This window comes from Chelonoidis abingdonii, chromosome 1 (assembly GCF_003597395.2).
Source record: "Chelonoidis abingdonii isolate Lonesome George chromosome 1, CheloAbing_2.0, whole genome shotgun sequence".
NCBI lineage: Eukaryota > Metazoa > Chordata > Testudines > Testudinidae > Chelonoidis > Chelonoidis abingdonii.
Window position 1 is genome coordinate 326,171,169 of NC_133769.1, and position 17,813 is coordinate 326,188,981.

At 40.0% G+C, this 17,813-nt stretch overlaps 1 protein-coding gene across 1 annotated transcript in view; it reads left to right on the plus strand.

Annotated features, from left to right (window-relative positions):
- The window catches only part of KATNAL1 (katanin catalytic subunit A1 like 1), a 51,975-nt gene that overhangs the window by 11,851 nt on the left and 22,311 nt on the right, over positions 1 to 17,813 (plus strand). The window contains exons 2-4 of the mRNA XM_032776784.2: positions 5,439 to 5,614; positions 9,604 to 9,764; positions 13,225 to 13,393. Coding sequence (XP_032632675.1) covers positions 5,453 to 5,614; positions 9,604 to 9,764; positions 13,225 to 13,393 — 492 coding nt within the window. The 5' untranslated portion in view covers positions 5,439 to 5,452. The remainder of the gene's footprint in view (positions 1 to 5,438; positions 5,615 to 9,603; positions 9,765 to 13,224; positions 13,394 to 17,813) is intronic.

Here is a 17,813-nt window from a genome sequence, read left to right on the forward strand (position 1 = left end):
TTATTTTGCTTTTTCCATAATTCTGAGGACCACTTATTTATTTTATAAATTTTGCTTAGTTTTATTTTCTGTATTCTACTTTAATCATTTGGGATGAAATTCTGTATGCTGGGTGTTCGGCTCAGACTGTTCTTTAAATTTCAACCAAAACAATTCAGCCATATCAGAGAACAAGGTAAGGGGAAAATGTATTTTACCCATGTTAAAAAATTTTGATGACTTTTTCTTTGAATAGTTCTAGTACCCCCAAATTTTTCAGCAGAGACTTGAAATTGGGTAGGGAGTTGACTTCTTAGAGCTTCCAGTGCAGAATTGGAGTCAGAACTGGCTTCAAGCCCTTAGCAGTTCCAGTCTTCAGGCATATCCAGTTCCGGTTCCAAGAGACGATCTGAGAAACCCAAAGGTAGCTTTGGACGCCATGCCAAATCCACTTTCCTTGGTGTCGAGAGATGGAGACAAGAGGAATGCATGGCACCATTGCTCCATGCGGTCATGTTCCTGAGGATCAGGCAGGTGGTTGGCACTGAAGATTAAGGTGGAATTATCTGGTTCTTGTTATCAGAAGCCCATCTCCTTGGTTCTAAGGATTAGGTCCATCTTATCTAGTTCTGATGAAAAGATTCTTTTCTCCCCAGTTTCAGTCCCGGAGAGGCTACAGTTTTAATTTCAGGCTCCATTATCTGTTCTGCTGAGCAGAAATCCCACAGTGCTCCACTTGGTAGAGTGATGTTAAGGATTCCCTTAGAATTGAGGATTTGAAGCTGAAGTTTCCTTATTGTTACTTTGGTGCCAATGGAGTAGAATGAGAGGTTCATTCTAGGTCATTTAGTTTCTTTTCCCTCAAACCAGACCTTTCTTGGTTTCACCATCGACACAGAGTACTTTAGTACATCCCTCTCAGTTGAGGTTTCGATCCCCACCTTCTGCACACGGGCCATTTTGCACATTTATCTGCTATGAGCCAAATGGCCTTCCTGGACATCACAGTCTTGGAGGATAGGAATGGCAGTCACTTTTTAATCTCCCTCTTGGTATACCAACCTGCCAAACCCCTGTACTACCTCCTTCACTGAGATATGATTCAGATTCCACAGCTGAGGAAGAGAGTGTAGACCATACTCCATACAACTCATGTTTCTCCAGAGGATGTTATGATAGACATCAAAAATATTATGGAAGATGTAAAATCTTCCAAGACCTGCTCATCAGGAGCATGGATGCATTGATCTTTGAGCCATCTAGTGTTCAAGAAAAGTCTCACAAATTGTTGGATATTCTGGAAATGAGTCAGTCAGACAGAGGGGTTGTATTAATAATGGCCTCATGGATTCTACCAAAAATTTCTGGATGACACCAGCATCCAACACACCAAGTTCTCAGCAACTTTTCAGAGGGCTCCAATCTTTGTGTCCACCCCAGTGATGTAGCTCTGTTTTGACAATCTTTTTGAAGACATCCAGCAGCAGGGAAGTAACCTTGTTTTATGATTCAAGTAAAAGCAGCATTCCTGGGACAAAGTATGTCCAAGCTTTCAACACCACTGTCCATGTCACGTCCTATGATTTCAGAGAAGGCTTGTGTTTCTATTGCTGTCAGTTTGGCATATTTCATGAGCATTGAAATTTATATTTGTAGAAAATGCCCAAAAGCCGACAAATATTTGCCTCGTCAGCCCTTGTTACGTACATTACACAAATTAAAAGAAATTGGATAGCATACAGAAGTACATTTGTCTTTTATAATGCGTTGGATGTAACTGAGCTCTTTAGACATAGTATAGCTGGGAACTACTGGGTTCGAGATATCTTCAGGGCAACTGCTACTAAGGAGAGAATATTTTTAAAAGAGAGAAAGGATAGTCTTGTGGTTAAGGCGCTCTCAAATCAGAGTTGAGAGCTGAGGTCAATTCTTGATTCTGTTTCTGTTCCCAAACATCTGCTTACGTGGCCTTTCCCTTTCTCCTGTCCTTTCCCTATCTTGTATATTTAAAATGTAACCTGGTTAAGATGAGGTCTTTCAAAAGTTCCTAACCCAGTGGGCTCTTAATGTTGATTGGATCTCCTAATCACTCATGTAATACAAATAATATAATACATGTAAAGCCTCGTGTGATGTGATTCATGAATGGCTGGTTGCTAATATATGTTATGGTGGTATATAAATTGAAGCCTGATTCTGTACACGAACACTTAGTTTGCAGTGAGATGGGGTGTAAATGTATCCTGCACTAGTCTGCTGTCCGTGTTCCCTCCCCACTCTGAACTCTGGGGTACAGATGTGGGGACCTACAGGAAAGACCCTCTACGCTTATTTCTACCAGCTTAGGTTAAAACTTCCCCAAAGCACAAATCCTTTTCTTGTTCTTGGATGGTATTGCTGCCACCACCAAGTGGTTTAGACCAAAATCTAGGAAAAGGTCCCACTTGGAGTCCCTGTTTCCCCAAAATATTCCCCCAAGCCGCTTCACCCCCTTTCCTGGGGAGGCTTGAGAATAATATACTCCTCCACCCCAGTATAACGCTGTTCTCGGTAGCCAAAAAATCTTAACGCGGTTTCATCTATAACACAGTATATCAAACTTGCTTTGATCCACCGGAGTGCACAGCCTCTCCCCCCCCCCCCTAGAGTGCTGCTTTTACCACGATAAAGCCGAATTCATGTTTATATCGGGTACAGGTGTACTAAACCAATTGGTTACAAAGTGAGCACAGACAAACCCCTGGGTTTTTAGGACACGAAAATCAATCAGGTTCTTAAAAGAAGAATTTATTTTAAAAAAGAGTAAGAATCAACTGCAAATCAGGATGAAAGGTAACTTTACAGAGTAAATAAAAAGATTTAAAACACAGACTCTGACTCTGCTTTCCAGTTACAAACAAGACTGAGATTATCTCTAGCATAGGGAAAATTCCAAGCTAAACAAAAATAATCTAATTCATTTCCTTGCCTCTACTTACAGTGTTCTGTAATTTTAGATGTATCATTTCAGGTATCTTTTCGGGAGATAGTTTACCTGCTTGTTCTCTCTCTGTCCAGAGAGGGAACAAACAAAGAGAGCACAACAAAACCTTTCCTTCTCCCCCCGCCCTGCCTCCGATTTGAAAGTATCTTCTTTCCTTATGATCCTTTTGTCAGGTCCAACCACGTTATTTTGAGCTTCTTTAACCCTTACAGGTAAATGATTCTTGTACGCTGGCCAGGAGGGATTTTATGTTGCTGCATACATAAAGGTTGTTCCTTCCCTACTTTCTGACAACTGCTAATGAACCAAGCGGTTATGATGTGACCTGCCCGCCATGCATTAAAATTCCTAGTGTTGCTTTTGATCACTTTGAACGAAAAGATTAAAAAGCACACAGTGAACTTTAGTGTAAGCAGCAGGTTCCACACAGGCAACTAACCTGCGCAGCCTGCCATTCACTGTGGGTTTACACCTTAGCTTGCGTAACAGGGGTCTCAACGACGTGCCCCAGAGTTATTCCTGTGGCTGCCAAATCCCTCTCCCTCTGTCCCCTTCCCCCACCCAGCGCATCTGTGTCCCCGCTCTCTGCCTACCTCCAGGCTGCTGCCTACTGCAGAAAAGCTGTTTGGTGCGCTTAGCACTGTTCCAGAGGGAGGGGAGGAGCAAGGGAGCCACGCACTCAGGGAGGAAGTGGAGAAGAGGTAGACAGCGGGTGGGATTTGGGGAGGGTTGGAATAGGGGCAGGAGGGGCAGAGTGGGGTGGGGACATTGGGGAAGAGGTTTGAATGGGGGCAGGGGAAGGGGTGGGTGGGGGCAGCGGGCCTCGGGAAGGCGGTGGAGTGGGGGCAGGCTGAGTACGGGGGGGGGGGGGGGGGGCCTTTTGTATCTTGTATGAAAGTGTCAGTGATGTGCCCTGGGTCAATGTACTGAGTCCTCATGTGGCCTTGTGGTGGATTGAGTTTGAGATCCCTGCTGTACAACTGAAAATTGCCAACCGAGAGGGCTCAGCATGGGTCTGCAGTCCACTTGCATGTAATATTAATGACAGGTTCAGAGAGCAGCCATGTTTAGTCTGTAATCCCAAAAGAACAGGATACTTGTGCACTTAGAGACTAACAAATTTTATTTTAGCATAAAGGATACAGAACAGACAACACTAACCAGGAACCTATCCTTGCAACAAAGCCCATTGGCCAACCCTCGTCCCGTCATCATTCAGTTACACCATCAATAGGAACCTAATCCACATCATCCGTACATCAGGGGCTCATTCACCTGCAACATTACACATGATATATCATCATGTGGCCAGCATGCCCTCTGCCATGTTGTTGCAAACCAGACAGTCTCTGTGCAAAGAATGGACAAAAAATGACACCAGGAATCATACATCAAAAACCAGGTAGGAGAACACTTCGCCTCTCTGGGCCATTCAGTAAGCAGATTTAAAGGTGGCATTTTGCAACAGAGAAAAGCTTCAAAAACAGAACTCACACGAGAAAACCTGCTCGAATTTCAGAGATTGGGAATGGCTGACCCATACTACAAACTGAATCTATTGTCCGACATGTTAATTCCTCACAGCTTCTTCGAAACTGCCTGAAATGGCTATCTTGATATCACTAAAAAGATTTTTTCTCTTTCCTCGGATAGACAGCTCATCTTAATTAATTAGCCTCTTAGGCCTGGCTACACTACGCTGTTTAAACCGATTTTAACCAGGTGTTAAATCGATTTAATGCTGCACCTGTCCACACTACACTGCTCTTTAGTCATTTAAAGCTCATTTTAAATCGATTCTGTACTCTACAAAATGAGAAGCAGTACGCTAAAATCGATATACTATATCGGATTAAGGGTTAGTGTGGACGCAAATCGCGTCATTGGGCCTCATTATTTACGTAGCTACCCACAGTGGCACCGCTCCAGGAAATCCGACGTCGCCTCGGACATGACGCCACCACCACCGAATTAATGTGCCTAGTGTGGACGCGCACAATCGACTTTATAATATCTGATTTATAAAATCGGTTTAAGCTAATTCGAATTTATCCTGTAGTGTAGACGTAGCCTTAGAGTTGGTTGGGCAACTCCCACCTTTTCATGTTCTCCATATGTATATACATCTCCTCACTATATGTTCCATTCTATGCATCCAATGCAGTGGGCTGTAGCCCACGAAAGCTTATGCTCAAATAAATTTGTTAATCTCTAAGGTGCCACAAGTACTCCTGTTCTTGTAATGATTTAACAGGTTCAGGGTAGAGGAGAAATACATAATCATTACCAGTCATTGTGGTTTATTGTCAATAATCAGCATAATGAGGAGACACTATAATAATCTGTACATCAAAATGGGAAAATGGATGTAAAGCAGCCATACAAGGAATAGCAAAACAAAAACTACCTAATGGTTTTCTGAATCATTATATAACCTGTACAAGTTTTCATCTTATGATTAAATGTTATGTTTTAGGTTTGTGAGAGACGATGAATTTGGCAGAGATTTGTGATAATGCCAAAAAAGGAAGAGAATATGCACTTCTTGGGAACTACGACTCCTCTATGGTATATTACCAAGGTGTCATCCAGCAGATTCAGAGACACTGTCAATCAATCAGAGACCCAGCAGTTAAGGGCAAATGGCAACAGGTATGATGAAGTGATATTGCACTGCATATGGTAGATTTGGAAAGAAATACAGCATTGCACAAGCTTTTTAAAAAGTAGCCTAAGTATATATTGTCTAAATTGAAGTTCGTGATACTTATGTGGCAATATTTCTTGTGATGTAGTTAGAAGGGGTTCTTTAGTTCTAACTGAATCAATTTTCTTGTCTTCACATAGTGTGTCTTCCTAATCAATGGACTAATTGTATGTGACTGCCTATTTTGGAAATACTATTATGTTTTCTTCTAATACTATAATGATTTCCTTTTGCTTTCTCATCTTTCATCCAACTAATAAGCAGTAAGCTATAATGTGAGATGGGCTTGCATCATTAAAAAGATCAATATAGTTGCAATTATCTAAAATGTTATCTGCAGATTTAGATAGTACTTTTAGGCCCTGATCTCACAATCACATGGGCACGTGCTCAACTTTATTTGCATGAGGAGTATTTGTGGGTCGATTTCTAGGAGCGATGGAAAGAGTGAGAATGGATCTGTAGTGTTAAATGAGAAGTAAATTGCTCCCAAGCTACTGATCTGTGATAGTGCAGAGGTGGAGGAAGCAGACTGGCATAGCAATAGAAATAGATAAGCAGCAGACAGTGTGCTGCATGACTTAATGCTATAAGCAGGTGTCATCTGAGATCCTAAGGCAGATAAATCCAACAGCAAGGAAAACATACAAAAGGGCCGAAATGCATAAATCATGGATTCAGTACTTAAACACAATATTAACAACAGATGTGAAATCTTTGAGGGATAATGTCACAGTTTTTAGGCCAAAACATTTGAGTGAGTTCAGTATTGTATCAATATTAGCGTTGGGTCCTGGAGCCCATTAACTCGCATGAGCTCACATACGTCAGTCTGGGTTTCGATAAATTCTTACAGCATAAATCTCTTGGATTCCAAATATCACTTTGAAAAAAAAAAAAACAGGCTACGTGCAGTGGTAGGGAGGGGTGGGCAGAAAAACTGCCTATTTTTGTGGAATCTAGCAAAATCAATGGGACAAATTCTGTCCTTGGATCTGGGCATGCTGGTATCGTGACTTTAGTAGGAGCCCCCTGCAGGCAACCAAGGATAAAGCTTAGTCCAGTGTTTTGTGCTGTGCAGATTTTAAACAAACACATATAATTAGTTTGATACTGATGTCAGACACATTTTGGCAAAATAAGGCACTATATAAATTAAAGTTGTTGTAGACAAAATGTTCTGTGTTAACTTCAACTCCATTCAGAATGCACACACAAAACATCTGTTTATCAAGGCAAAATGGACAAAGTAGAGGGACAATACAGGTTTATGTTTGTACGTGATACTTCTGTAGACAGGCAAAAATTTAAAATTTAAAATAAATAATTACCTGAGATTATCTTCTTAATTAAATTAAAAAAAACTTGCACAAGACATATTACATCCCATTCAAATTGTTTTATACAATAAGAATTTGTATAAGATACGTATACGAAGTGTATTCATAGTATACACTTTGTACACACATTCTCCAAAATTTAATTTGTTGATGTTAGAAAACACTTTTTGTATAACGGAGGGAATCCAGGACGAAGGCTGAAGACAAGCTGATCAGTTTTAAAAATGTTCTAAAAGGTCCAATTCTTCCATCACTGAAATAAATAGGAATTTTGCCATTGACTTTAATGTGGCCAGAATAAGTCATTAAAGCTCAAGTGCTTATGTAAGTGCTTAACTTTCAGCCCAGGATTACTCCCACTGACTTCAACAGTACTCATAAGAATGGCCATACTGGGTCAGACCAAAGGTCCATGCAGACCGGTATCCTGTCTACCGACAGTGGCCAATGCCAGGTGCCCCAGAGGGAGTGAACCTAACAGGTAATGATTAAGTGATCTCTCTCCTGCCATCCATCTCCACCCTCTGACAAACGGAGGCTAGGGACACCATTCCTTACCCATCCTGGCTAATAGCCATTAATGGACTTAACCTCCATGAATTTATCTAGTTCTTTTTTAAACCCTGTTATAGTCCTATCTTTCACAACCTTCTCAGGCAAGGAGTTCCACAGGTTGACTGTGCACTGTATGAAGAAGAACTTCCTTTTAATTTGTTTTAAATCTGCTGCCCATTGATTTTATTTGATGGCCTCTAGTTCTTATATTATGGGAACAAGTAAATACATTTTCCTTATTCACTTTCTCCACACCACTCATGATTTTATATACCTCTATCATATCCCCCCTTAGTCTCCTCTTTTCCAAGCTGAAAAGTCCTAGCCTGTTTAATTTCTCCTCATATGGGGCCCGTTTCAAACCTCTAATCATTTTAGTTGTCCTTCTCTGAACATTTTTTAATGCCAGTATATCTCTTTTGAGATGAGGAGAACACATCTGTATGCAATATTCAAGATGTGGGCATACCATGGATTTATATAAGGGCAATAAGATATTCTCCGTCTTATTCTCTATCCCTTTTTGAATGATTCCTAACATCCTGTTCACTTGTTTGACTGCTGCTGCACACTGTGTGGATGTCTTCAGAGAACTATCCATGATGACTTCAAGATCTCTTTCCTGATTAATTGTAGCTAAATTAGCCCCCATCATATTGTATGTATATTAAATATCATACTATTCATAGATCTTTACATTGGGGCCATGAAAGGTCTTGGCACTTACTAAGGTTTGTCAAACTGCTACGTTAACTTGACATTTCTAATACTTGGATTTCATTGAGAAATTAATTTAGTGCATTAAAGAAAAGGATCTCCTTGATTTCAGTGGGAGTTGGATCAGGCCATGCGTCAACAGATAATAGATTAACAAGTATGAGATACATTTTAAGGAATTATCTATTTGAATGGTGCTAGTTATCTACTATATTCTCTGACCAGTAGAAAATGAAAGTTTCAAACGTACAATGCAAGTGTATAACTTCACAGTCAGACTTCCGTTATAAAAGGAAGAAAACGTGGGTGAAGTAATACCTTTTATTGGACCAGCTTCTGTTGGTGAAAGACATAGGTGCTGACTCCATGGGTGCTCTGGGGCTGGAGCACCCACAGGAAAAAAAAATAGTGGGTGCTTATTATCCACTGGCAGCCTCGCTATCAACAGCTCTCCCTCCCCCCACTGCCTTCTTCCTGCCAGTGGGTACCACTGATCAGCGCCACCTCCTCCCTCCCAGCGCCTACCGCCTGCTGTGCATCAGCTGTTTCGCAGCATCAGGAGGCGTTGGGGGTGAGGGGAGGAGCAAAGGCACAGTGTGCTTGGGGGAGAGGGCAGAACTGGGTGGGGAAGGGGTGAGAAGAGGCAGGGTGGGAACAAGCAGGACGGGGGTGGGGCATTGGGAAAAGGGGTAGAGTAAGAGCAGAGCCGGGGGAAGCACCTTCCAGCAGATTAGAAACTGGGTGCCTATGGTGAAAGAGGCAAGCTTTTGACCCCCACAGAGTTGCTCTCCATGTCAGCTTGTCTGTTTCACCAACAGAAGTTGGTCCAGTAAAAGTTATTGCCTCACTCGCCTTGATTCTGTCATATCCTGGGGCCAACATGGCTACAATAGCACTGAAAACAAACTATAAAAGTGAGTCATGTTCCCAGTTTCTTCTGTTGCATTAGTTGTCGTCTTAACCTAGGCTACCTTTATTTCCCTCTCTCATGTCTGTGTTACTGAAAACAATTCCTGATGCTTTGAATGGATTGTGACCGTTCACCTGTACAAGTGAACATCTCTGTCAAGTTTTGAACAATATCAGGGCATGGATCTTGCAGCCCGTGCTCTCAAGGTTCCATTGAATGTAATAGGAGTAGTCACATGTCTGAGAGCTGCTGGATTGGGCCGTTAGTTCTTTGTACATGTTAATTTATTCTATTGTAGTAAACATTTTCTAAACATTTTATTCTGTTGTAAATTGAGATTGTATATATATAAAAAAAGACCTGTGCAAAAATTAAAACCCTTTTTTTCTGAAATCACTTGTTTATTTTGAAGGTCCGGCAAGAATTACTGGAGGAATATGAGCAAGTAAAGAGTATTGTCAACACATTGGAGAGTTTTAAAATAGACAAACCTCCAGATATTACTGTATCCTATCAAGATGAGCCGTTTAGGGATCCTGCTGTTTGGCCACCTCCAGTTCCCGCTGAGCACAGGTAACTGGAAAGCACTCTGGGATAGTTCAAACTTTAGCTCCACCCTTGAACATTAATCTCTCTTACCATTGGACAAATTGATTTTTCAAAGGTCTGTTGCTACCTAAAAAGAATTCTGCAGTTCAAATGTGGGGGTGATTTTTGAAGAATTGGATGTTCTTGTACAGTGGAAGAGGAAGTGTGTTTGGGTATTATGGTGTGGTAAGGCCTATGTATGGAGGTTGGGCAGGATATTAATGTTTCCATAACTGATTTTCTTGACTTTTGATGATTGTCTTGCTAAGAAATTCACTTGAGCAACTTTAACTCTAACAAAATTCTTTGTTTATTATAAATGTCTTGGAACAATAAAAATTATGGATAGAAAAGACCTATTAAGTCAGCTGATCATGTGGGATGGATTATTAGTGAACAGTGACTGTTTTTGAGGTCAATAGTGGTTCAGGTATGGCCTAAGGTACATAATATATTGCCTGAAGCCAATTGCTTTAGTACTGAAGGAAATCTGCAGACAAGGTGATGCTTTACAGAGTTAGGGCCAGATTCAAAGCCCACTGTAGTCCATGGAAATACCTCCATTGAATTCAGTGGACTTTATAACAGGCCCCTAATGTAGGTCTCTAGTCTAACTTTTTACTATATAAACGTGTTACACGTTGTAGTTAAGGGATTCTCTGAAAATAGTTGAGTTGCCCATTTTGTTGTTTGAAAGAGTGGTCAGTTGTCTGATTTTTTTTTTTTTGATTTTTTTTTTTTTTTAACTATTTTCATGAAGTCCTAAAGACTTTCTTATCAGGTCATAGGCGGCCTTTTTTTTTAGCCAGTTGGAATTGAAGGATACAATAGAAAACAGTAAAGCATCTATATTAGTTTGAAATTTCTAAAATACCTGTCATCTGGAGGATCCTGCTCAGCAGAACTGGAATACAGGCACCTGTAGGATGGACAACAACAATCTGTGGGAGTTGGAAGGGGGTGGCCTGCTCTTGGGATTTTTATTATCTTGCAAGATATTACTGAATGATGTAGAGCCGAGTTAGCAAAAATGGGAATTTGGTAGTAATTAGAAGCAGTCTGAAGGCGAGTAACCAAAAGCTATTTTGTAGCCTATATTAAATGTATTTGGTTTTCTTAGTGCATTACTTAGTGGACAGGGGCCTGATTCTTCATGACTTTGCACCATGTGTAGTCATTTACCCCCTGTTCAAAGTTGGTGTAAAACATTACTATAGCTTGCTGCTTCAGTTTCCCCCATCTCTACCCCATTACACTATTGTAAGTGTGAAGCTACTCAGTGACTCCAGAGCATGAGTACCAACCTCAGGACAGACTATTAAGAACCAGGGCACTAGTGAATTTATACTTAGATTTCACCAACCAGTTATCAAGTGTAAACTCCTCAGGCGCTATAACAGCCAAACAAGGAGTCACAGACAGTCCCCTTGGGTACTCCATTCTATCAAAATATGAAAGGAAATAAGAGTTACATACAAGGTTAAAGCAAGTAAACAGATACACACAGATGAGTTACAATCTTAAATTTAAAAAAGTAATAGAAGCTTCTATAATAAACAAGCTCTATATGTTTTATAGGACTAATCCAGGGTAAGCAGCTGTGGGTACCTCCTCCTTATGCCTAGGAAACCTGGCCCTCTAGAGTCGAAGCAGCATAGATCTTCAGTTCCTTCTTAGGGCTGGTCTACACTACGGGGAAAAATCGATCTTAGATACGCAACTTCAGCTACGTTATTCACGTAGCTGAAGTCGAATATCTAAGATCGGATTACTCACCCATCCTCACCGTGCGGGATCGATGTCCGCGGCTCCCCTTGTCGATTCCGGAACTCTGCTGGGGTTGGTGGAGTTCCGGAATCGATATAAGCGCGCTCGGGGATTGATATATCGCATCTAGATAAGACGCGATATATCGATCCCCGAGCAATCGATTGTAACCCGCCGATACGGTGAGTAGTGTAGACGTAGCCTTACTACGAGTTTTTATCTCCCTCATCTCTTGTTCTCTGAGCTGCAAACTCAGCTGATGGGAGGAATCCACTTGCATGGCCCATCTTCATTTGGGGAAGGCAAAACAAACACATTTATTTTGTCCTCTTTAATGTCTCACAATAGTCCATTTGGTATCAATGGACCTTCTGTGTTGGACAGGATGTAACATCTTCTGTGGGAGACCAGCATTTCACACTAGCTAATGTCTCTCTCTCCTGTCTGGTGATTTACAGAGGCTTACAATACAACTTCTCAAATATTACCTTACAATATGGGATACAGATGATATAAATGAGATTAATGCATGCAGCAGTTCACAAGCATTCAATAAAATCTAAACACATTCTTATAATTCTAATATCTATTTTAACAATACTAACAGCTAGACTGGCTCTAGCTATATATCTGTCTATGTTCAGTTGAGACATGTGGACCTTAGTACGAGCTGGCACCTGGTCTGCCAGTGTCACAGTGAGCTTTAAAGTTTTCAGGCGATTTTGGATGAAGGGCAGTATAAAGTGCAAAGTGGATTTATTTATTTGTTGTTTATAGATTAAACTGTTTCTTGGCTTGAGTGTAGGATCATAGATGGGAGAGGTGACTCATCCCAGCAGGTCAATACCCTTGTAAAATAAATTAAAGTCTCATGCGGCTGCAGATGAGTAAAGAAAATTACTTTAAACGGTAACAGTAGCAGCAACTCTTCTGTTTCTTTACGCATAATAAAAATTATTTGAAATAAATACTTAATAAGCACTTCCAGATTGTGAAAATATGTGTGAGAGACTTTTAAAAACTAATCTTTCAGGAAAGTAGTTGCAAGTTTTGAAACAATGGCAGCAACCATGAATAAAGGGATTTATTAGAGGTAACATTAGTTTAAATTGATTACATCTTGGCCATTTAGTTTGTTCTATATTTCAAGTCTAAACTGACCTCCCAAGCAAAATGAATACGACCTCTCAGTTTAATCTTAAAACCAAATTCTGACCCCTCATACCACTGCTCAGCTTCCTTTAAGGTCAATGGGAGGTATACAAAGGTGTACGAGTATGCAGTTTGGTTCTATCTAGTCCTAATTTGCTGAACAATTTGTAAGTGTTGACACTTTCACATGGGGGAATAAAGATTGAGAATGGGTCATTTTTTTCTCATTGTCTTGCTCTCTTAGATATTGAGCCTGTCAAGGTTCTTAGCTGGCCTACTTCACGGAATTTCTTCTATAACTGTTCTTGTAGGATCTGTGCTTTTGAATATAGTGTAATTTAGCGCCATGATTTATAGCTACGGGAAACTGAAATTCAGAGCCTGAAACTGAAATATGATTTGTTTTTTCCACATGTATTTTGGTTGGTTATTGTAGGGTTGGTCACGAGTGCTGAGCTGTTGGTATTGATCCTTTTTTTTTTTTTTTTTTTTTTAACTGTGATTGATATATTTTTTTTGTTGCCAGGGCTCCACCTCAGATAAAGCGTCCTAACCGAGAAGTTAAACCTTTGAGGAAAGAATCACCAGGATTGCAGCCGCGAGGGCCTGTGGGCAGAGCACACCCAATATCAAAAAGTGAAAAGCCTGCCAGTAGCCGAGAGAGGGAATCTAGAGCTAAAGGGAGAGAGGACAAGGTAAAAACTGGGGGCCGCCAGTGCGGGGGAGGAGTTGGAGGGTTGTGTGTGCAGGGAGGAAACATTTTTTTACACAAATAAGCAAAAACTTAAGTTTTTCTGTGCAAGGGCAACATGGAGGGTCCACATCAGATTGTGGACAAAGCACGTATTACAAAGTGAGTCAGTTGTAATGTCACCAAGCTGGGTACTGCTTTAAACTCTCAGCACTGTTTTTAATCAGGAAGGTTTTTTTATAACAGCATAGTTTACTGTAGCTTTGTTTTTGTGCATGTTTCAGCAAGGTTATGGGCCTGATTCTAATTTCTTGTATAATAGTGTAAATCACGAGTGAATTCTATTCAGTGTAAGAGATCAGAAGTGGGCCATATTATAAAGTTTTCCAAGTAAAGAATATAGAAGTGAGATCAGTGAGCTTCTTTAGATACTATGCAATTTTATTAGTATTCGGCAGGATTTAAATTAAGATTGTTCTGTGTATTCTGCAGTGGTATACAGGTATTTACAAAAGTATTTTTAAGTATGTTTTTAACTAGTATATGGAGATGTATCAAAAGCATACAGATTAAAAAGACAACCACGCTTTTTTAAGAATCTTATCATTAGGAGATTATTATTATAAATAACAAGACATTTAAAGGAAAATGTTTCTTTGAAAAGCATTAGGCGGACGACATGGTGTTCTGAATTAAAATGGGCTGGGAATTGACGTTTGTTGTAAAAAGAGAAACAATACTAGAGTGAGAGAGAAGACAGTAGGAACTGATTCACCAACATGTAACTGTAGAAGACGTTTCAAAAGGAATTCTTTTTGAGAAAGTAAGATGCGTGTGTGAAAAATTGGGTGTTTATAACTGCCTTACAACCTTAACTGTGGAGTCACTATCAGGAATCCATAGAAGCACTGTATAAATCAGTGATATGCAGACCTCAGTGGTTCAGGAGTCAAATTAACCCAAAGAGCCACAGTAGTGTGAAATCACTGTTTTATTTACTACTATTCATATTTAAACAGGATGACAGGGGAAATACTTAGTTTTTATATACATATATATTATTCTCAGAGCAAATAAGTGAATAACTTAATTGGTTAACTTACAGGGTTAATAATTAAATCACACAGTGTTTTAATATTATGTGCTGCAAAGAGCTGCAGGAGACACGTTAAAGAGCCTTTTATGGCTCATGTGTTGCAGTCTGAGTATCACTGGTATAAACAGTACAAGACTGGAGCATAATGAGATTCCTTTACTTTTGTGAGATATGGAATCTTACCTATTTGGAGCTCATGGTATATATAATACAGGTTGTGATTGGTGAGTTAAAAAATATTTTGGTAAGTTTTCATAGCTACACTAAAATACTCAAAGATGAGAAAGGACTTAAAGGGAAGAATCCAGCACTGTCAAGGGATAGACAAAAGTGACCTTTGTATCAATCATTTTTGATTCTGTAGAAGAGAAGCAACACCAATCCTCCTTGTCACTGGTTGTTCGGACATAGTTTTCTAGCAGTGCCAGTGAATAAACATCAAATAAACTTAGAAATGTGAAGTTGAATCATTTTAGAAATCTCTCACTACATACTTAGAAGAACAGCAAGATTTACAATAAAAAAGCTTTTCAAGAACTGTGAAAATTGTTTACAGTTCTGCTGGTTAAATGAGGAACTGGAATCATGTTGTGTGACCAGTTTAATACACCAGGCATGTGTGCATTCAAGTTTTGCCTCTAATGGGGGCAAAACCATGCACTCTGAAGTATCAGAGGGGTAGCCATGTTAATCTGGATCTGATGAAGTGAGCATTCACCCACGAAAGTTTATGCTCCAATACATCTATTAGTCTTTAAGGTACCACAGGACTCTTTGATGCACTCTGAAGTTTCCTGTAAGGAGCATTTTAAGGCTTTACTGTGGATGAGGCTGTGCTGGTACTGCTTCTAAGACAGTATTTATCTGTGGGCGGAATACTACTAATCTACAGCAGGGAACCAGATGGAGACGTTTCATAAATAGAAATATATTTCATATAGTATTTAACTTTTTAAAATTGATTTTATCTGAATATTTTTAAAAAACTTATCATAGTTTACATTAATATCGAATATAAGCAAGAACTTAGATTTCTCTTACCAGTTTTATCCTTATCCGCTAACAAGCATTGATGTCATGTAGTGTTTGGAATGGAGCTGAAATTAGCATACTTCTTTTTGTCAACACATCAGTTGACATGAGATCACATGCTCCTTATGTTCCATTTATTTTTAAATGTACGAGAGTAGGGCACGTGATTAAAATTCTGTTGGCTGTTGAATAGACACTTGTTGCTATAAATCATGCTGCTGTACAGCATGCAGAGAGATTTCTAAAATGACGGAATGTTGTATTTTAGAGGGAGTTTGTTTGGTTGCCTGGCCAGGTCTTGTTAGAAATTGTAAAGATAAGATTCTCATCCAGTAAGACATTGGTTGCAATGTAACTGGTTGTAGCTTGCGATGGGTATGCTAATACTGATATCTATATATAAATGCTTCTTTTTCTGGATTTGTAGCTAAAACAACCATCTCATCTTATGCGTTTGTAATCATCCCCTTCCCAAGCCTTGTAACAACTTCTTCAATCTGATTGTAAGCAGGGTCATGGACTTTGTCCTTTATTTGCCTGTATAGTAACATGCATGTTTATGATGCTACATAATTAATAATTCTACCCTGAGATCCCACTCTGGTGGTGCTTTATGTACTAGCAGCCCTTTAAAATGCTGTTTCCCAAGTGGTTTTTTTTCTTTATTTCTCTACTGCCCAGAAAGCCTCCAGGCTGATTGTTGTGGTGCCCCCCGTCCCCTGCCCCCGCTGGAATAATTGTCAGAAATTTCAGCCTTTCAACCCAGAGGCTTATTTTAAATAGGCAATGTGTGTATGTTACTAATGCCTGCAGCGCAGCAAGTTACAGCGCTGCAAAGCTGTAAATGCTGCCCCAGCGCTGGGAGCTAATCCCCACGGGGAGGTGGAGTACCTGGAGTGCTGGGAGAGCTCTCTCCCAGTGCTGCCGCTGTGACCACACTCGCACTTCAAAGCGCTGCCACGGCTGTAAGTGTAGCCATACCCTAAGGTTGTGCTCTAGGACAATGTTTGAGAGAGCTCTGAAATTTAATTAATGTCTTCTAATAGGGAATCCACCAAAGTTATGCAGAGTGGTTCTACCAACCTAATGCTACAAAAGGAGATGCTGTTATGCCTGGAAAAGTATTCAGAACCACTCACGAATGTATAACTCAACCCTTATTTGGGCAACTAATCCTTAAATCTGTGAGTAATTCCATTTACATTAATAATGGAGCTACTTGCAAGACTAGTGATTAATCATCCAAGTAAGGGCTTCAGAATTGGGCTTATTTGTAACTACTATTGATCATTTTGTTGCACGTGAAAACTGTAAATATTTTAAATCTTCTTTTATTTCAGGTGTAGATAAGTAATAAAATGTCCTGTTCTGCAGCTTGAGTGTCAATTTGGCAGAGCTTCTATTTTTGAGGGTTTATTCATTTCATTTTTCGGAGTTTCTTTTTGGCAATTTCTGAGTTTTATATAGTGTCCAAAGAATCAGAGTTTTTCAGGGTTCCCTTTATATATTCTGTAATGAGGAATGTATGTAATGTACATTAAGCATCACAATATGTTATATAATGCATAATCTCTTTGTAATGTTCCCTAGTGAACTTTAATGTAGTACTGTTTCAAACAGAACTATGGTTAAGTGCATAAGGGAACTTTTAGTGTGCACCAGCAGGTCTAAACAGACCAATTAATGTGCAACACATTCGTGTGCTTCAGAAATTACACCTCTGTTGTCCTCCTCATTGCTCCATGTAGATGAGCCCTTAAGTAACCATTTCCAGTGTCTTTCCATTGTTTATTGGATAAACACTGATTTCATTTTTATTTTGTTACACCCCCTACCACCGTCTGTTGCATGAAGGGTTTACTCCAGGGGTCAGCAACCTTTCAGAAGTGGCGTGCCGAGTCTTCGTTTATTCACTTTAATTTAAGGTTTTGTGTGCCAATAATACATTTTAAACCTTTTTAGAAGGTCTTTTTCTATAAGTCTATAATATACAACAATAGTTTAGTTATATGTAAAGTAAATAAGGTTTCAGAATGTTTAAGAAGCTTCATTTAAAATTAAATTAAAATGCAGAGCCTCCTGGACTGGTGGCCAGGACCTGGGCAGTGTGAGTGCACTGAAAATCAGCTCGCGTGCTGCCTTCGGCACCCGTGTCATAGGTTGCCTACCCCTGGTTTACTCGATACTTTCCTGCCAGTATTCAAGCCCAAATCCCCGAGGGGCCTTAATCTCACTATCTCTGCTCCCACAGAGCCGCTGGCAATGTGTTCCCTCTCCCACCTCTCCATGAAGGTGA